Here is a 21,552-nt window from a genome sequence, read left to right as displayed (position 1 = left end):
ATCTGCCTGCCTTGGGCCCCCAAAGTTCTGGTCTAACAGGCATGAGCCACTGTAACTGGACCTAAACAATCTTTTTTTTTTTTTTTTTGAGATGGAGCCTCACTCTTGTTGCCTAGGCTGGAGTGCAATGGCATGATCTTGGCTCACTGCAACCTCTGCCTCCCAGGTTCAAGTGATTCTCCTACCTCAGCCTTCCAAGTAGCTGGGATTACAGGCGACTGCCACCACACCCGGCTAATTTTTGTATTTTTAGTAGAGATGGGGTTTCTCCATGTTGGTCAGGCTGGTCTCCAACTCCTGACCTCAGATTATCCACCGCCTCGGCCTTCCAAAGTGCTGAGCTTATAAGTGTGAGCCACCACACCCAGCCTTTTTTTTTTTCTTTTTTTTAAGACAGGGTCTCACTCTGTTGCCCAAGGCTAGAGTGCAGTGGCATGATCTTGGCTCACTGCAGCCTGGACCTACCCAGGATCAGGTGATCCTCCCATCTCAGCCTCTCGAGTAGCTAGCTGGGAATACTGGTGTGTGCCTCCAATGCCCAGCTAATTTTTCTATTTGTTTTTTTGTAGAGACAGGGTTCTGCCATGTTGCCCATTCTGGTCTTGAACTCCTGGGCCCAAGTGATCTGGCTAACCTGGCTTTCCAGAGTGCTGGGATTACAGGTGTGAGTCACTATGCCCAGCTAAAAGCAATCTCTACACCTATTTTCCACAACTACCAAAAAGCCAGCACTACCACACAAATAAAAAATACCATGGAGGCCTTTTATGATCTCTAATCACTTTGAAGTGGTATTCTAAGTATCTCTATTTTACAAGTAAAGATGGAAATAGGCCAGACGCAGTGGTTCACGCCTGTAATCCCAGCACTCTGGGAAGTGATACCAAGGTCAGCATATCACTTAAAGTCAGAAGTTTGAGACCAGCCTTCCAACCATAGCGAAATCCCATTTCTCCTAAAAAACAAAATAACAAAAATTAGCCGGGCGTGTAATCCCAACACCTGTGATCCCAACTGCTCAAGAGGCGGAGGCAGGAGAATTGCTTGAACCCTGGAGGCAGAGGTTGCAAGTGAGCGGAGGTTGTGCCACTGTACTCCAGTCTGGGGGACAGAGTGAGACTTTGTCTGAAAACAACAACAAAGAAGGAAATAAACATTTTCTACGTATGTCAGATCATTACATTAAATTTTCTTATCAATTTTGGGAGTCGTATTGGCATTTTCATGACTTTCTTCCCATCTGCCCATCACCTGTACTATTGCTTACTTAATACTTTCTCTTTTGAGAAAGGATTTTGCTCTGTTGTCCAGACTGTAGTACAGTGGTTCTATCATAGCTCACTGTAACCTTGAACTCCTGGGCTCAAGGGATCCTCCTGCCTCAGCCTCCTGAGTAGCTGGGACTACAGGTGCAGGCCACCAAGCCCACTATTTTTTTTTTTTTTTTTGGATAGAGACAGGAGCTTGCTATGTTGCCCGTCTGGTCTCCAACACCTGGCTCAAGTGATCATCTGTCCTTGGCCTCCCAGCGTGTTAAGATTACAGGTCTGAGCATTCACATTCACCTACTTAATACTTTTCTTTATATTCACTTAGAGGGGCTAATACTACATGAGCCTTATTTCAGGCAACATAACATCTAGGAAATCATTAATTTTATATACTAGTTTGTAACACGGTAAGAACTATATGTACTTACTAATGAAAAAATTATTTTCCCTAGACTCTCTTTACAGTTCAGTCAGGAAAATACTGTACCACCACCCATGGTGAACTAAAGACGCCTCTCTCAGAGTCCTACCTGTTTCCTCTCAAAACTGTACCACCTTTGGAAGGCTGTCCCTTCAGAACAAGTGAGTTTCAGTTTCTTTCTAGCATCTTCACAAGGCACTGGGGATAAGAAGCTCCTTGTCTCAGCAGCTCAAGTTTGAGGCCAGTGCCTCCTACTTCACACATGCCTCCTCCAATACCTTCTGGACTGTCTCACTAACCGGATGCAAAGCATAGGAAGATGCAATCACCAAAGTTCTCAGGAACACATTTAAGCTTTGCCTCTGTAAACAGGATGGGCACGTCTAAGATCCTGGCTTCTGTACCACTTTCTTCACCCTGTGACTTCAGACATCCTCAACAAGGTCTATAACCTGTCCCATCCCCACCTGTGAAGGAACTAATATATAAAAACAAAAAACTGTTTGAAGTGTACCCTTTCCTAATCAGTAACAGCTTATACTGTAGAAGCTACTAGATGTATTATTAAAAAAAAAAAAATCTTTTAAAAACTGGCTGGGTGTGGTAGCTCAGGCCTGTCGTCCCAACACTTTGAGAGGCTCAGATGGGCAGATCACCTGAGATCAGAAGTTCCAGACCAGCCTGGCCAACATGGCAAAACCCCATCTCTACTAAAAATACAAAAATTAACTGGATGTGGTGGCAAGTGCCTGTAATCCCAGCTACTTGGGAGGTTGAGATGGGAGAATCACTTGAGCCTGGGAGGCAGAGGCTGCAGTAAGCAGAGATCGTGCCACTGCACTCCAGCCGTACAACAGGGGAAAACCATCTCAAAAAAACAAAACAAAACAAAATTTACAAAAACCCTGCTTTTGTAGGTAAAATGGTATTTCAAATTACCTGTACTTCTATGATTGCTGTAAGGATGAAGTATTTAATATGTATCTTATATGTATATATAATCTGAATTGTATTATGATTCTCTGTCTAGTTCTCTATGAGTGTTTAATCCCATCCAAGCATTATCCAGGGTAAGTGTTGGCTTCAGCCAATGGAATGAAAGCCCATGACTAATGCTCTGTTCTGAGTGATGTATTAAGATACTCTATAAACTGGTAACCAACTTTGGGATTATACACGTGTCTCCTGAATGTAATTACTTTGTACTAGCCCAGTGTAAATGGATTTACTCTTGGTAAGCTGGTAAAAAAGCTGGCTTCTGAGCTGCACTGGATGCATGGCACTGGTCTGGTCTGAAGTACATTTACCCTAGAAAGACTTTTGGGAAACAGCTAACTAGGCATTTCCCTCGTCAACAGCATTACAGTATCACAAAGAGATGAAGTGTGAATCACAGTTGTGTGTTTCATAATTAAGATTTTTTTTTAATATATTTCCTTTCTGTAATTAGACTACATTTTAATTCTACAGATTTGGAAAACTTTGGATTTCCTAGGTATATCATAATGTTACTTGCACAACATCAAGTTGCTTAGTTTCACTTACTAATGCATCAAGAAAATTTTTAAAAATGTTAAAGGTGATAAAGGGATCCTTGTTTTGCCACTGAAAATTATTTAATTAAACAGTGATGAACACTACAGATTTATTTAGACTATCCCCTTTGTTGATTTCACATGTGAACTATGGTACCTAAAAAAGTGATATGATTACAGAATTGGCAGTACCAGTTTTCTATAATATCAAAATAACTTTTTAAAATTACAAAACCAATAAGCATTATAAATAATTTAAATCTCACAGATATATTTAACCTAGAAAATGAAAGCATTCTATAATTTCATCCTTATAGAGTATAATTCCTCTACTTTTTTTCTGTATGTGGTACTAAGAGCGATTTCCCCTCATTTATAAGAATATAGTTATATTCTTTATATTGTTTTTACATTTCTATGTAATTCAATGAATATTCCTATCTTTTTTAATGTCTCAATATAGGTGAACTACGGTTTATTGTCTCAATATAAGTGGACTATGGTTTACTTAACAAAGCACCTATTGATAAACATTTGAGTTGATTCCAGTTTTTACCCATTACAACCAAAGTGAAAATATCCTCTGTATATTGTTATACACTTTTATAATTAGAATATGGTAAGATTCCTGAATATGGTATTGTTGGGTCAAAGACATGAACATTCTAAATTTTAATAAGGCCAAATTGCCTCCCAAATGGACTCTGACTAGCACGCCATTTTAAGATCTCTTCTTTCCCCAAACCATATGGGTATCTACTGAGCTTCATACCTCATAGTTTTTTGTTTCTTGTTTGTTTGTTTTTTTTTTTTAAAGAGATAAACAGCTGCAGTGGCTCACACCTATAATCCCAGCACTCTGGGAGGCCGAGGTGGGCAGATCACAGTCAGGAGTTCACGACCAGCCTGGCCAATGTGGTGAAACCCTGTCTCTATTAAAAATACAAAAATGAGCTGGGTGTGGTGGCATGTGCCTGTTTTCCCAGCTACTTGGGAGGCTGAGGCAGGAGAATTGCTTGAATCAAAGAGGAGGAGGTTGCAGTGAGCAGAGATCATACCACTGCACTCCAGTCTGGGCGACAGAGTGAGGCTCCATCTCGGGGCAGGGAACGAGGTGGGAGGGGGGAGATAAATAAATCATTTGCTTTATTAGTAAGTCTGGGCAACTTCTCATATGGCTACCAAACACTTACTTTTTTGTGTGTGTATACACTGCCTATTCATGTCCTTTGCTGATTTTACTTAATGTTCTTCACCATCTTACCAAATCCTTTTCATATATTGGCAGTATTGGCTATTTATCTGTTAAGTATGCAAACATTTTCCCAGTTAGCTATGTTTTAATTCCGTTTATGGCATTTTCACCATGTAGTATTTTCAATTTTTATATAGTCAAAACTTTCAACTTACTGTTTCTTTTTTTTTTTTTTTTGAGACAGAATCTCGCCCGTAGCTCAGGCTGGAGTGGTGCAATGGTGCAATCCTGGCTCACTGCAACCTCTGCCTCCCAGGTTCAATCGATTCTCCTGCCTCTGCCTCCTGAGTAGCTGGCAGTGTAAGTGCCCACCACCACGCCTGGCTAATTTTTAAATTTGTAGTAGAGAGAGGGTTTTACCACTTAGGTTAAGCTTATCTCAAACTCCTGACCTCAGGTGATCCACCCACCTCAGCCTCTCAAAGTGCTGGGATTACAGGCATGAGCCACCACACCACAATTAAGTCCTTAATCCTCCTGGAATTAATTTTGGTCTATTAAAGATTTGCCCCACAGAGAGCTAACCAGTTATTTCAGAACTTCGTATTTCCCATCAATCTGAGATCTCATCTTTATTATCTACTAAATCCACACGTATCCTTATGTTTGTTGAGGCTGTTTACCCACTGTTTTGCCTATGTATTTCTGAATCTATACTACATGGTTGTAATCAGTATAGTTTACTGTTGTGAAAGAAAGATGGAAAAACATCTATATTTGAAAAAAAAATGGTGGGGACAGGTCTGTGATATCTTGATATTTATTTTTCTGATATTTTGAACTGTGATCTATGTATTAAATTCTAAAAAATAAAATAAAAACTACCATAACTTTAGTATTTTACAAATCAGCAGTGCGTGTGTGTGTGTGTGTGTGTGTGTGTGTGTTGGGCAAGGGCGGAGGGACAGGTAGGTTCTCACTCTGTTTTTCAGACTGAAGTACAGTGGTATGACCACAGCTCACTGCAGCTTCAACTTCCTGGGCTCAAGTAATCCGTCTACCTCAGCCTCCTGAGTAGCTGGGACCACAGGTATGTGCCACCATGTGTGGTTAATTAAAAAAAATTTTTTTTTGTAGAGAAGAGGTCTCCCCAGGTTGCCCAGGCTTCTGCTATTTTTAAGTATCAAAATACTGTGGTTGCCAACGCACTGTTTTCTCAGATGGCAGTTGGCAGCTTTGTTCACTCTCCCTGAATTCTCTCTCCCTTTCTGTCTCCTCCAACCCCATCCCTCACCAGCCTCACTTGGAAAACACTCCAACCCTCTCTCTTTACTATTTAGTACCTGCAACTCTACTGTCCTCAGTAATTCTAATCTATAATTATTATATGTTTCTCTTTTATCCTCTAACCAATCTTAAGATCTGCTGAGTTGCCCATATAAAAATTACCACAAAGACTTTTCCTCACAACTGGGAATGATTTACAATCCAATACAGGTCTTGAGATGTTCTCACCTATGATCACAATATTGTGGCCCTTAGACCATCTAACCTCAACGTTCAAATGCTTAAAGATATAACCATTTAAACTGATCCTTTTCTTGTTACCAAACATAATTTCTTAAAGAAATTATACAAATTAAAACTCTCTACCAACCTTGTGTGGTCATTAATGTGGACTTTCTTTTCTCAAGCCCTTTCCTGGGGCTCTCTTTGGAAACAGTCATTCTGTTAGCTAAAAGAGGGAGTTACCTTCAAACTGTGGGACACACTCTTTCCATTTATAGGAGGCATAAGGATAGCATTGTTTTTAGGTCTTAGATAAAGACCCAAGAACTTTGTATCTAAGACAATGTCCAATTTTCTGCATTAACAAAGAAAAATTTCTTTTTCCTGCTCATTTGTGAATGTTTTGATTTATATTTAATGCTGTGCCACCAGTCACATTTGGCTATTTAAATTTATTTTGGTTAAAATTAAAGAAAATAAAAATTCAATTCCTTAGTCACGTTTCAAGTTCTCAACACTCACAAATGACTGACTAGTGACTATTATATTGTGGTTGGTGGTACAGTTAAAGAGTATTTCCATCCTTCCGGAAAATTTACAAAATAGTGCTAATACAGAGAACTAAACACTATGAGGCAACAGTGATAGTGCTTCATGGTTATAAACGTGATGTGACTATGAAGTATCATAAAAGTTGATTCAGCTGATGTGATGGCAAGTATAGTTTCCCTTCTTCCACTTCCCCACCATGTTTAATTTCCCTAAAAGTGTGCACTTGGGTTGACAAGGAAGACAACCCAAAACAGAGTAGAACATTCAATATTTGGTTAAAGCTGTCTCAGTAGCTAGAATAGTTCCTCACATAACTTTTAGTATAAATTATATGAACACAATTACCAAAAACATTTTAAAAGGTCACTGTTTTTATAATTCTCCTTCTTTATACGGGAGCAAGGCTGTACAGTTATACAACTCCTGAATATTTTCTTACACCTGATCATTGCCACTGCTGGGCTTTGTCCTTTTACCAAATGCATGACCCAAGTGCATAATCCTGAAATGGCCAATTTTAATATACTCTCACCACTCCCCGCCTACATCTTGGCATTCCAGTCACCCACATGTAAAACCAGCTAATAATACCAGGTTACCAGGAACCAGCTTTCAAATCTAAAAATGCTCTAATCACTTGCCAGTAAGATGGTTTTGCTGAAGTGGAATTATCCCTGACAGGTGTTACCACTTCCTTCTTCTTGGATAATGAAATCTAAGGCAGGGTCACATCTTTTGTCCTACCTGAAATAGATCAAAACCTTTTCCATAGGAGGGAGAGCACTGTGACAGAACAGGAGCACAAAGGGGGCTTGCAGGGTATGGCAATATTCTATTTCTGGATCTGGGTGGTGGTTCCACAAGTATTTCACTTCCCACTCTCAAAACAAAACTATGGAACACTGGAGAGGATCTTGAGCCACCCCTGTTAAGTCAAGAGGGAGGACACAGAAACCTAGAACTCAAAAGTCCTGAGATGGAGGACCTCTGGAGGAGAGCTGCTTTTTTCCAAGAAACTTATCAGCTATAGGAATGTTACTCAAAGGGAGCAGTTCTCTAATAACTCTCAGGCACATCACTGCAGAGACAATATTACTAAAGATATTTGAGTTTCTTCTCCCATCCCTACATAATTCACTGATGGTTTTGTTTTCGATTTCTCATCATCTCCCTTTTCAAGTTTCTCTTCTCACTCACCTATTTTATTAGACTTACCTCCTAATTACTCATATATGCACCTCTGCTTCACACTGGCAAGCCCACTGTTTGCTCTTGCCATTGCCAACTCCAAAGCACAGCTGGCACTATAGATCTCCTCTTTACCCTCAAGATAGGGCTGGGGAAGTCCACCTCTAAGTCTCCCTTCCTAAGCAGAGCAGTTACTTTGTTTTGTTTTGTTTTTCCAAAATCTTCTGGGCAGATGGTGGAGGATGTGGGCTTCTATGTACAGAAGTGATCAGCCCTACTCCACACTCCTTTATAGGCCAGCTGAAACTCTGGGCAGAACGATTCAATGGAAACCAGTAAGTTGGTGTTTTCTTAATGAAAATTAAAATGTTCCCAAGAATATTAATATTTTTAAACATTCACTTAAAAAAAAAAAAAAAAAAAAAGGATTGTCTCGTATTTTTTTCTCCCCTTCCTGAATGGCTAGTGGCTTAAAATAATTCAGTGGAATTTACTGCTCATCTTTTATACTTACTCAGCTTAACTAATGTTTCAGTAAATTTTTCACAGTTGATTGCAACTCGGCATAATAGATGGATGAATTGATGATAAGAAAAGAAGTAGTCTAGCAGCATACGATCATAAACGTCATCTTTGCCCTAAAGGTTAAAGATGATAAAATGGTTGCACTTAAATTGTATAATAAAGAGCATAATTTGTGTAAATGTAATAAGTTTAACTAAAAAGCTGATTAAATATTTATATTCTGTAAGAAACTAGTTTTAAAGTCCAAATTTCTAGTAATGTTAATGATCTTGTTGTAAGTTTATTTTCAGTGTGCAAATGCTATCAATTAAAATTACCCATTATTTCTATATACTTTAATAAAGTAAAATTACTGTAGGATTTTAAAATTTGACACTTTAGTTCTAGACATATCAAGAAAAATGAATTAAATTTGATTTTTTTTTTTTTGAAATAGATTTCAAGTTATTCCTATGTTACTAGAATGTTAATTTTTAGTATTTTATCTTACATGAAAGTCTTAAGCATACTGAATATCCAAAGATGGCAAGCAAGGGAGAGTGTGAATGAAGTGTGGGTGAAGAAAGATAAGGAAAAAATTGTTTTAAAAAATGCTGAAACTAAGATAAATTATCCTGTTATCAATGTACCTTGTCTTTATAATTTTAGAATTGGCATTATTTTAGAATACAAGTTAGAGGACAGAAACCAGACTAAAAATGATGGCAAATCTATCAATCAATGATATTATTCTTAGGTCAAAGGAATATAATTTAAGGGCAACAGAAGAAGGCATTGATTATATGGCCAAATTAAAAAAAAAAAAGTTAAGTGCCTATGACTTTTCAAATTTAGATATATGACCCAGTTATAATTTAGCCTAGTGATAAATACTAAGACTTACTATTAAGGTAATTTTTGAGGGGAAAAAAAACTTACTACTTGTGCTTATTGTTGATTTTGCAAATGTTAAACCAACATTTCAGAGCACTAAAAGGAAGTCCAAATGAATCTAATCTTCTTAGGATCCACAAAATTGGTCACTCAAGTCTAACCTACTCATAACTGCCAGGGGAAAAATTTCAAATTACTTTGTACTATAGCAACACGGATTTTCCTGGCATCCCAACATACCTTACTGGTTTCCACCATTGTGGGCAAGAGGCACATATTGAGTTCAGGGCGCGGAGGCCGAATATTGCTTTTCCCTCCTATTAGCTTGATATTTTCTCGACAAGGGAAATAAGGTCCAAGAGACACTAAGATATTAAAAGTGTACAGTAAGAATAAATGGAAAAAATAAATCTCCATGCTTCAGTGTGCAGAACGATTAAATGTGAACCATATTTAAGTATTGTGCTAGACAAATACGTACTTGGTATATTACTGTGATGGTAAGTACAATGGTTGTGTTGTAGAAAGGGAACCAGAGTATGAAGAAAATCATGGGGACTCAAAAGTACAAGTTCCTTGAGAACATCTGAAAATAAAAACAAAATTTGGGTAGCAAAAAATTAAAGAGTTACATCTACTTGCTACTTTCAGTCTCACAAATCCCATAATGGGTTGCCTCACTGCAACCGGTTTAATGAGTCTAAAACTTAGCTCCTGACACCATTAGAAATTCTGTCTGATGCTCAATCAAATCTGGATCAACAGAGTTACTAACTACAACAGGGCATCATTTAAAAGGTTAAGACACTATTTACTGTTATTTATTTAACTATGAGATACTTTCTGGCAAGTACAGTGAGGTTTTTTTTTTAACTCCTGGACTCAAGTGGTCCTCCTGCCTCAGCCTCCCAAGTAGCTGGAACTACAGACATGCACCACCACAACCAGCCAATTTTTTTGTTTTTGTAGAGGTGAGGTCTTGCTATGTTGTGCAGGCTGGTGTTCAACTCCTGGACTTGAGGGATCCTCCTGCCTAGACCTCCCAAATTGCATGCATTACAGGCATGAGCCAACCCAGATTACTTAACGTACACTGATTATGTGTCTCATAAATTCAACTAAAACAGCTTAGAAAAGAAACCTAAGGTTCAAAGTTCTTTTGCTCTGAGGGATAATCCTTAATCTACTTTTAATGTTTTACGATGCTGACTGGACTGATTCTCATTCTCCAATCACACAGGAAGGAATAAAGCTCATGATGACAGGCTATAGGCAGTTTCTGGTGATCACAGTTTACTGCTTATGTGCCGCTCCTCTCTTGCTAGAGAAGTAATTATAAGGAACATCAAGATGAGCTGCTTACACATGACAGCCAGTTTTCCATGCTATTTGAGAAACTGTAAAACAGTTATGGTCTCTAAAGAAGTTTCTAAGTTAGTTAAAAAAAAAAAAACAAAAAACTACAAATTTAAAATGGGTGTCTTTTAAAAGCCACCAATAATTTCATTATAAATATGCAATCAATAAAAGATGCAATACTCAGAGCCTAAGAACAGCTACTGAGACGTATCTTTAGGCAAAAGAACTCACAGTGAAATAAGTACTCTTATCCTTTACAATGTCAGTTGTACCTTGTAAACAGTTATGATTCAACCTTGTTTTACATAGGATCACAAGATTTTAGAGCTGTAGGAAGCTAGAGATGAACTAAGGTTGGGGAGACCATATATATTAAGTAACCTATTATCAATGTGGGTAATTATGAGCCAGTTAAGAAATTTTAATTTTCTAAGGACCTGCTAGCTAGTGTGAGTTACACATAAAAAGCACAAATATCTTTCAAACACTACAGGCCTAACATCACCGAAAAACTCACAACAATGTTCTTCCATTAGGTTTTTACACAGGCAAATTTTTCAAGTAACTTACCTATACAGGCATTTCTAAGTTCTGGAGGACTATAGGAATTAAGAAGAGTTAACAGTTTATGGGCAAATTCAATTCGCTCCTGCCACTGGATTAATGCTTGTTTCACATCTGCAAATATAAAGGCACACATAAATATGCCATCGGAGATCAAATTTCCTCACAAATGTTTTCTACTGTAAACTATAAAATACTGATACTAGAGATTTAAATAAATTACGAAAACATATTTGGTGACAGCTAAGTCATTATTTTCTTTTTTTTTTTTTTCTTTTTTTTAAAGACAGGGTTTCACCATGTTGGTCAGGCTGGTCTTGAACTCCTGACCTCAGGTGATCCACTGCCTTGGCCTCCAAAGTGCTTGGGTTACAGGCGTGAGCCACCACGCCCGGCCTAAGTCATTATTTTCATGAGATGATTACTACTACTGTTAAACCTGCTAGATTTCTTAAACATGTTTCATTGAAAATATATCTCATTTTCTAAAAATGTACGTAAAGTTCAGAGTTCACAATATCTTTTAGGGACATGAGAGAGGTATGTTTTATAGTTATCTCTCTTGAAACTGCAAATGATATAATCGTAAGCCAAGGAAGTTTCCAGCTGGAGAATCTTTACAAAGTGCCCCCCTTGTTACGGTGTTTGGAAATGTTTTCCAATCTCTGAAATCTTGGTACCTGCTTGGCTAGTTTTCAGACAGGTACAAAAAATACAGAAGAGCCTTCCAGCTTTACATTAGGAGTTCATGACAAACATTTCCTAATGGTTAGCTAGCTTCAGCCTCATCTTCTGTGCATAAACTAAGATAAAAACAATTTCTCTGGGGCATTGTGATTTTAAAACCTTTTCTCTTTAAAAGTAGCACTAACAAAAAATAAGAAGTAGGAATGACCAAACCTTTTCTCTGAAGATAAGGGCGTGTAGACTTCAAAACTGACAGAAATATTGACAGAAGTTCTACTAAATCTCCAGTCACATGGCAAGCTGTAGCTTCGTGATACATCATGTGCAAAGTGTTGAAAGACTACAAATGATTTGAAAAAATTGAAAACTTAGTATGTTTACTTATTGAGCCACAAAATGGTAGTAATCATCCTCTATGATAGATGTTTTCAGACTCAGACTGTATACACCTGTGCCAAGCAAATGTATCCACTTTCTATCCTAAAGTTTTCTCTCATTCAGCTCTTTTAAACACTCCTCACCTTCAGAGCTCCGCTATTTTGTGTGTATATTCTAGTCTGAAGAAATAGTTTAATTACATTTTTTAAAAAAGCACTTGCTCTAAGATTGGAAGTCTAAAAATTACAAAGCAATAGGACACAACAGAAGATTAGGGAGAATAGGCAACTGCTTTAACTAACTTTCCAGGGCCTCTGTCCAAAGACAATAGTGAAGTGAATGTCAGCCATACTCAAAAGAGTGGGCCTGAAAGAGGCAAAAAGAGCTGCAAAAGGTAAGAATTCGTTTCCTTTACACTGGGTTGTTAAATCTTTTAATTCCTTTAACTGTATTAGTAGCTTAATTCAGCCTTAAGTTTCTTTTTTTTCTATTTTACTATAAAGCATCCTTCTTCAAATCCTCTTCAATCAGTTCACTGTAGCTTACACACTATATTATCCACAGTTAAAAGATTAAAATTCTAAGCCCAGAATCTGTAGCAGTACCTAATATGAACAATGTAAAGAATTTAACCTGTAAGGATAGGAGCCATGTATGTCTTGTTCACTGCTGTGTCCCCAGTGCCTAGCATAGTGCTTGGCACAGAGGTACATATTTAAACATCTTTTCCGTTAAAAATATTTTTTCTAAAAACACAACTAAAGCAGCATAAACATCTGTTGCATTTTAAATTATGAAATTCTTACTATTCCTCTTCACGTACCTTTTTTTAAGCTAAATGAATACTCAGCCTTCCTCAAACATAATCAGTATTTCTTTGCCTCAGTGCTTACTGTCGTTTATCTAAATGACTTCCTCTTTACCTTTGCAAATCCACGTTCTTCAAAGTGCGTATCTGTTCTTCTCTTTTTATTATCAATAACTGAAAAAACATCCTATCTTTGAATTCTTATGGTACTCTTGGAATGTTTTATTAATTAGACTAAAGGACTCAATGTATCTCTGGTGACTTTGTAGCCATCTCATACTTGTGGATGTTCAAAACTTATAGGGAGCATAAATGGATGATTTTAACCCTGTAATAGTCCTTCTGGTTTCCTTTAAGGATGGTGTGTAAGGAAAATATATTGGGCCCCTTCAAGCTGGGAACCACTAAGGGCTAACGCAACCATACCATCGGTCTCTCACCTACCTGTGACTGGGAAACTTGGTGGAGAAGGGGAGGAGAGGAGAAACCTTGCTTTGGGTTGTCTCCACCTTTCTGGACAGAGCTAATATACTGTTTACATGCAGACTGCTGTCTCATGTCTCCCTAAAATGTGTAAAATCAAGCTGTGTCCTGACCACCTTGGGCATACGTCATTAGGACTTCCTGAGACTGTGTCACAGGCGTGTCTTCAACCTTGGCAAAATAAACTTTCTAAATTAATTGAGACCTGTCTCAGATTTCCTGGGTTCACAATGGTAATCTTTCTTTTTTTGAGGCGGAGTTTCGCTCTTGTTATCCAGGCTGGAGTGCAAAGGCGTGATCTCGGCTCACCGAAACCTCCACCTCCTGGGTTCAGGCAATTCTCCTGCCTCAGCCTCCTGAGTAGCTGGGATTACAGGCACGCGCCACCACGCCCAGCTAATTTTTTGTATTTTTAGTAAAGACGGGGTTTCACCATGTTGACCAGGATGGTCTCGATCTCTTGACCTCGTGATCCACCCGCCTCGGCCTCCCAAAGTGCTGGGATTACAGGCTTGAGCCAATGCGCCCGGCCTAATTCACAATGGTAATCTGTGTTTCTAAGCAATGTTAAATAAGTGGGCTTTTGGGAAATTATGTGTGCCCTTAATTTAATCACATGTATTTCATTTCTGTCTGTATTCATTTCTGAACAAATGAACAGAAAAAGTCTATTTCAAATGGTAGTTCTAAATAAAAAATGATGGGAAAAGTATGAAATTACTATGGAAAAGAAACAGCACCTCAAAAATTATGACCTAATTATTCTTGGAATATAAATTCACATTTACTGATTTATGTAATTAAAATCCTGCCACTTGTAAAACAGTTTACGATAAACTCTAAATGTCTATAAAATAAGTCTTGGTGAGAACATTAAAATGAGATTAATCCACAGTAAAATGCAATAAAATATTTACCTCTGTCATTAGAATCAACCCTCGATTAAATACAACAAGAAGTCTGTCTTCATCAGATTCTAATAGTATTCTGAAGGCACTAAAGAAAACAAAGTCCAGTTTGAGAATTCTGAATAAGAACATAACACTTAGGTGATAAAAAAGGAAACAAAATCATCGTTTAAGCTCTCTGCTTTCCTACCTATAGAAAAGAGACTGCTCCATCTGTTTCCTAGAAGTGCAGCAAAAGGAAATACTATTTAATTTTAAAAAACTCTAAGAAAATATTATGTCTTTGGCTGAGCACGGTGGCTTCGCCTGTAATCACAGCACTTTGGGAGGCTGAGGCAGGCGGATCACCTGAGGTCAGGAGTTTGAGACCAGCCTGACCAACATGGTAAAACCCCCATCTCTATTAAATATACAAAAAAAGAAAAAAAAGAAAAAAATTAGCCATGTAGTGGTGGGCACCTGTAATCCCAACTACTTGGGAGGCTAAGGCAGAAGAATTGCTTGAACCTGGGAGGCGGAGGTTGCAGTGAGCTGAGATAATGTCATTGCACTCCAGCCCAGGCGACAGAGCAAGATTCCATTTCAACAACAACAAAAATTATGTCTATTAATATCTAATCAACTCTTAATTATCTACAATGGCAGAAGATATGGGAATATTTTGAAAGTTTCCATATAAACCATCTTGTTTTTATAATGGGCTCATCTTCTAAATTATTAAGTTCTAGATAATCATAAAATTCACCCATATTCACCCTAAACACTCATCAACTGGTTATTGAGAAGAAAGAGTAACATGAAGAAAAAAAACAACTAAAAACACGTCAGCCTTGAAAAGTTTATAAAATACAGTCATGTGCTAGAAAACGAAATTTTGGTAAATGATGGACCACAAATACAATGGTGGTCCCATAAGATTATAATGGAGCTGATAAATTCTTACTAGCCTAGTGACTTCACGGTTATGCTAACATTGTAGCACAACATTACCCCGATGCTGGTATAAACAAACCTGTTGTACTGCCTGTCTTAAAAAAGTATAGCACAATTATGTACAGTACGTAATACTTGATAATGTTAATAAATGACTGTCACTGGTTTATGTATTTTTTGTTGTTGTTGTTAAGACAGGTCTCACTCTGTTGCCCAGGCTGGAGTGCAATGGCGCGGTCTTGGCTCTCTGCAACCTCTGCCTCCTGGGTTCAAGTGATTCTCCTGCCTCAGACTCCTGAGGAGCTGGGATTACAGGTGCCCTCCACCACACCCGGCTAAATTTTTGTATTTTTAGTAGAGATGGGGTTTCACTATGTTGGCCAGGCTGGTCTCAAAACTCCTGACCTCGTGATCCACCTGCTTTGACCTCCCAAAGTGGTGGGATTACAGGCATGAGTCACCATGCCTGGCCTGGCTTATGTATTTGCTATATAATTTTACTACTTATTTAAAAAAAAAATTAAATTTAAAACAGCCTTAGACAGTTCCTATAGGAGGTATTCCAGAAGGCATAATTGTCAGAGGAGATGACAGCTCTAAGCTAGTTACAGCTTCTGAAGACCTCCCAAGTGGGACAAGATGTGGACATGGGAGACAGCAATACTAATGATCCCGATGACCCTGCACCCTGCATAGGCCTAGCCTAATTGTATGTGTTTATGTCTTAGTTATTTTTTTTAAGATAGAGTCTTGCTCTGTCACCCAGGATGGAGTGTAGCGGTATGATCTTGGCTCACTGCAACCTCCACCTACCTCCCAGGTTCAAGCAATTCTCCTGCCTCAGCCTCCCAAGTAGCTGGAATTACAATAATTAGCCTGCCACCCTGCCTGGCTAATTATTGTATTTTTAGTAGAGACAGGTTTCACCATCTTTGCCGGGCTGGTTTTAAACTCCTGACCTTGTGATCCACCCGCCTCCACCTCCCGAACTGCTGGGATTACAAGGCATGAGACACTATGGCCAGCCTATGTCTTAGTTTTTAACAAAAATGTTTTTAAGAAATCCTAGAAAAGTCATAGTTAAATTTCATAGTTTACTATGAAGATTCAAATTTAAAAGCTTTCCAGGCTGGGTGTGGTGGCTCACGCCTATAATTCCAGCACTTTGGGAGGCTAAGGTGGGCAGATCAGGAGATTGAGACCATCCTGGCCAACATGGTGAAACCGCATCTCCACTAAAAAAAAAGAAAATTATCTGGGTGTGGTGATGCATGCCTGTAGTCCCAGTTACATGGGAGGCTGAGGCAGGACAATCATTTCAACTAGGGAGGCAGAGATTGCAGTGAGCTCAGATGGTGCCACTGCACTCCAGCCTGGGCAAGACAGCAAGACTCCATCTCAAAAAAAAACCCAAAAAAACAAAAAAACAAAAAACTTTCTAAAGAAGACAATCTGAAATAATCTCATCTTAGATTGAGTAGTTTAAGATACTACAGTGAAATCTTCAGTAAAGTATCATTAAAAAGAAAATGTGCCTAATAAAGAACATCATTTCCAAGTCTTAGATATAATACATGGAAGCATTTTAAGAAATTAGCCTGATCTTTATTTCTATAGGTAAGGGGAATTAAGGGTAATTTGTAGTAGTTCCTATTATTCAATAACTTCTGTAGCTCTGAAAAATTAATTATAACGATTATGTTTTATAATTTTGGCCAAGTCCTACAGATCAGAAAGCCAGATAGATGGATTTAGGATAAACAGAAAGCAAAACATTAATGGACTCATCCAAAGGTGCAGAAAACTGTTTCTAGAGGCCTCTAGAACTGAACTAACAAGGCTGAATTAGAATAAATTGCCACAGAGAAGATAATTCAAGCTTTAGGTGGAAGTCTGTACATTAGGGTTCCTTTCAACACTAAAATTCTGATAAAACATACACAAATACAAACGAAAGCCAGACCAAAAACTGTGTAAAAGTAGTTCATGAACCTTCAAATTATAAGTTCTTCCAAAGTGGCTACATGCACAAATGCTTCCCTAACATAAATGATTTCTCATTTAACATCAAAAGGATGGTCCTCATCTCACTTGAAAAAATAAAACAAAACTAAAAAACATGTTTTTACCTTATTAAAGTAGTCCAGCAGGAGCGGCCATCTAAGCAACGTAAGTAACAACTTATGGTTGTTTTCTTGAACTGTTTAATATCTTCTAATTCTTCTTCTCTCATATCTGCCCTCTGAGCTATAAACAGCTGCATCAGGTTAAATAGTTCTTCTACTGCCTAAAAAAGCCAAATAAGCCATATGAACTTTTAACCCTATTGCACTTTAGAAGGTTAGTTTCTCATTTGTATGTTTATTAACCAACTCTTAAAATTATACAAATAAGCTAGATTACACTACCATTCAGAAAGTTATAAAATTAGTAAATTCTATTTAAAAATGTTAGTATACATTAAAATTACTCAACAAGTCTTAAAATACAAGTGAATGTAATTCATTTTTAGTCTTACTACTGCTCAAAGCACTACTTTTGTAACTTCAAATGTATACCCAGAGGCATGCCATGTCATCTCCTACCCACTTTTCTTTTTTTTAAAAAAGTCAAGTGCAGTAGTGAGAAGGGGGGAAAGAGTAGAACAAGGAGTTCAATCTGTAACTGACTGTGAAAAATGAACTGAGATAACTCACTACCTCCAGACCAGCCCCACTTTTTCTTTAATTAATGAGAAATCATCACTTTGCCACAAAGATTTTAAATGCCTAAATAACACTGAAATTAATACCGCATATGAGGTAATCCTTTGTTCCAACATTTAAAATGCTTTTCTAGATGCTCAGTTCAAGTTCGTGATGAATTTAAAAGTAAAAACAAGTATTTTAGTAAAGTCATTACCTGTGATTTTAATAGACTCATATGCACATGTCTGGAGAGAATTGCTTTTCTAACACATACCTGTCAATGAACTGAAACCCCTAAAGCAAAAAACTGACTTCAGTATCATTTTCATGAAAATTTCTAATAGATAAGGACATTCTACAATAAAAGACATTAAATTTCACTGACGTCAAGGGCAAGAAATAACATGGAGGGATGCATTCTAACTCATCTAGTATTTGTCAAAAGTATATTTAATTCTGGACATCACATTTAGTAACTGCACAAATATTTATGTGAATATGATTGAGACAAACTTATTGAAACTTAATAAATCCTATCCTGACCCCTCTGAAGTCAGGAAGATGGGTCATTTTGTATTCTTATGGCATTGGTTTTGAATATCCTGGTACTTAATACATTCACTTGATTTGCTGTATCGTAGGGATTCTAATTTTTCTTTTCTTTTGGGACAGGGTCTTGCTTTGTTCCCCAGGTTGGAGTACAATGGTTCACTGCAGCCTCGACCTCCTGGGCTCAAGCGATACTCCCACCTCAGCCTCCCAAATAGCTGGGACAATAGGCGTGCACCACTACACCTGGCTAATTTTCCATTTTTTGTAGAAATGGAGTTTTGTCATGTTGCCCAGGCTGGTCTTGAACTCCTGGGCTCAAGCGATCCACCTGCCTCAGCCTCCCAAAGTGCTGAAATTACAGATGTGAGCTACCATGCCCAGCCTGGGATTCTAATTTTCTCTGACTAGAAATCAGGTTATTTTTCCTAGGTGTGAGATTCTATACAACTCATTACAGCATCTAGAAAAGACAATCTGATCTATAAAGGATGGTCTAGTACAGTTTACAAGAGAAAAGAAGGGGCAACAGTGAAAAGCATTATCCAGGTTAGACAGTCTTATATCACATATAGCAGAAAAAACTTAATGTAAAACATACAAATAGTCTACAGAGAAAAAGGGACCCAATTTAAACTGCATATAGATGTATCTTGATTGATCTCTTAAGCATTTCATTTGTTCAGATGTAGCTTGAGAACAAATACTGGGGAATACTAGCTTTAGATATAAAATTGTCTAGCTCATAGTTTAGCACAGCATGTAGATCTTGATAACAAATACTCATTTTTAAACAGCAAAGTACTCAATTCCTTAAGACTGTACCATAAAGTTGACTTTATTAGGCACACAAGAATACATTTACAAAACCACAAATTAAAAAACAGCTAAGTGTTCTAGAGACGAAACTTTTAACTTTATCCTAAGAAAAGTTATCCTCACAGTTATCAATTTTATAACAATATAGCATTTTATATAAGAAAACAAATATACATAAAGTTCTTAAGAAAGAATGGTGAGACTATTCTATATTCTGCCACCACTTCCCACAAGGGGAAAAACAGGTTATTTCCCATCTATTTGAGGATACACATAAAAAAGAGTATCAATTTTACTCACTCCAGGGTATTGGCTGGCATGTGGTGTAAGATTCTTAAAGGCCCACTGGATGTTCTGGTGAGAAGCCAGTTGTCGTGTGAATGCAGGAGACTGCTCACAGCAGAGCCTCAGAATGCCATAGTAGGCAGGCAGCATCCCACGGTTAAAAAGCACCACATCCTGATCATCATGGTCAGCAAGGATGTAATTGAAGGCAATGTTCTTGGTTACCACTGGGTTCTGAACAATAAGGCGGATATTCTCTGGACAGTCAGCACAGACATTGTACCAAAATGAAAGCAAAGCCTGTTTATTGTGATTTGTAGCTATTGCTGGCTCAGAAAGTTTAGGCTGGAAAAGGTTCCACAAATCCATGAAATATGTGGAAAACATCAGCTTCTCAGTTTTGGAAATTAAACAGTAAGTCATAAAGCTAAAATAGGGCACTAGCTTTGTAGTGCCATGAACAGCAGCATCAACATAAAGTTTGGCTCTTGAGAGCAAACCAAGGAGCACGTTGTAGACCTGATGTAGGACTACTGTTGTGTCTGGACTGAGTGGAAGGTCACGGGTTGGGATGTGCAAAGACCTTGTTGACCGGAACATCTGACGGAATGAATTGCTTGGTATAAGGGACACCAGAAGATAAGCTGCAGCTATAAAATGTAAAACAAAACTGTCAGATCCTTGTAAGATATAAAATAGACTGAACAGCAGTCATTTATCACAAAGCCACTGTTCCCTTTAATAATTAAAATAAAAACTAAGGGACATGAACATCTCTAATAATCTTTCTGCTTTCCCCTTGGCCTCACAAAAAGATCCCAAGGGGTGATAAAAATAGATACCTTCTATACTGTCATTGCTATTTTTGAAGTGGCAATAATTTTTAAACCACTTTTCTTTAGCTTGCCCAAGATGCAGAATTTTCCCACTATATCATTTATTTCTTCTCAGGAAGTAGTATGATTTCATAGAGAGAACCCGGTATTTGGAGTCAGAAGTCAGAAAATGTACTAAAAGGTACCTGACCAGGTCAAACCATTTAATGTTTTGCAGTCTTAGTTTTCTTAATTGAAAAATGATGGTAAATTACTTTGCAATAACTTACAAATAACGGTAGAATATACTTAAGTTATAAAGACAGATATACATAAAAGTTCAATATATAAGATTACATATATGCTAATTGTAGAACATTAACTTTTGAAAATCTTTAAAAGTTTTCTAAGGCTAACCTTACACCAAAGGAAAGAACTGGGTGTTAAACTGCAGCCAGATAATATATACTTCAGTTATAAAGACAGAATGAGATATACATAAAAGTCCTATTTGATTACATACATGCTAATTAGAGAACATTAACTTTAGAAAATCTTTACAAGTCTTTTAAGGCTAAATTTACACCCAAGGAAAGAACTGGGTGTTAAACTGTTATTAAGCCAATGTTACAATGCTGAGGGGTTAATGACTAACTAGTTGAGTTCACCTGTAAAAGCAGTTACTATTAACAAAGCATTAAATTAGGTGCTTTATAAACTTCTTATTTAATCCTCACAATCACTCTGGATAGAGGTAAAAGTGCTCTCGAAAATCTGAATCTTGGAGAAGCAAAGACCAAGGTCACACAGATAAAGAGGTGGAGCCTAGATTTTGCCTTGAGAAATGATGATGATAATGGCGAAACAATAATAGTAGTAACTATTAAGAATTGTGAGCCTTTACTGAATGTATACTATTTGACATCATAACTTACGTGGTAAGCATTGCGTTTATTATTCCCACTTTTACTCAGGCTTACAACAGTGGGACTATCTCAGGTTACACAGCTAGTGGCAGAGCTGGGATTCAAGTGTAGCCTGTCAGAGTCACAGGCTAATGCTCCTAACAATATTCACTATGGAACCTCCGCAAGACTCTCTAATGGCTGAGTTTGGGTTCTTTTCAGCACAACCATTAGTTGTTGCCCCCATTCTAACTATAATTTGATAATTTCCATTGTATTATAAAAGCAAGTAAAGTTAGGGTT

The 21,552-nt window shown here is 37.7% G+C and overlaps 1 protein-coding gene across 3 annotated transcripts in view; it reads right to left on the bottom strand.

Moving 5' to 3' along the window:
* The window catches only part of USP34 (ubiquitin specific peptidase 34), a 301,960-nt gene that overhangs the window by 9,284 nt on the left and 271,124 nt on the right, over positions 1-21,552 (bottom strand). For 2 of the 3 annotated variants that reach the window (XM_039476272.2, XM_074399446.1), the window contains exons 68-75: positions 19,545-20,179; positions 17,319-17,476; positions 14,266-14,344; positions 11,893-12,019; positions 10,999-11,106; positions 9,551-9,655; positions 9,310-9,434; positions 8,186-8,309 (exon numbers count right to left, since the gene is read on the bottom strand). In XM_039476272.2, the coding sequence (XP_039332206.1) occupies positions 8,186-8,309; positions 9,310-9,434; positions 9,551-9,655; positions 10,999-11,106; positions 11,893-12,019; positions 14,266-14,344; positions 17,319-17,476; positions 19,545-20,179 (1,461 nt within the window). The remainder of the gene's footprint in view (positions 1-8,185; positions 8,310-9,309; positions 9,435-9,550; positions 9,656-10,998; positions 11,107-11,892; positions 12,020-14,265; positions 14,345-17,318; positions 17,477-19,544; positions 20,180-21,552) is intronic. The other variant, XM_074399451.1, reaches the window with a different exon arrangement.

This window comes from Saimiri boliviensis, chromosome 1, assembly GCF_048565385.1.
Source record: "Saimiri boliviensis isolate mSaiBol1 chromosome 1, mSaiBol1.pri, whole genome shotgun sequence".
Classification (NCBI taxonomy): domain Eukaryota; kingdom Metazoa; phylum Chordata; class Mammalia; order Primates; family Cebidae; genus Saimiri; species Saimiri boliviensis.
This window is presented reverse-complemented; position numbering and strand designations above follow the sequence as displayed.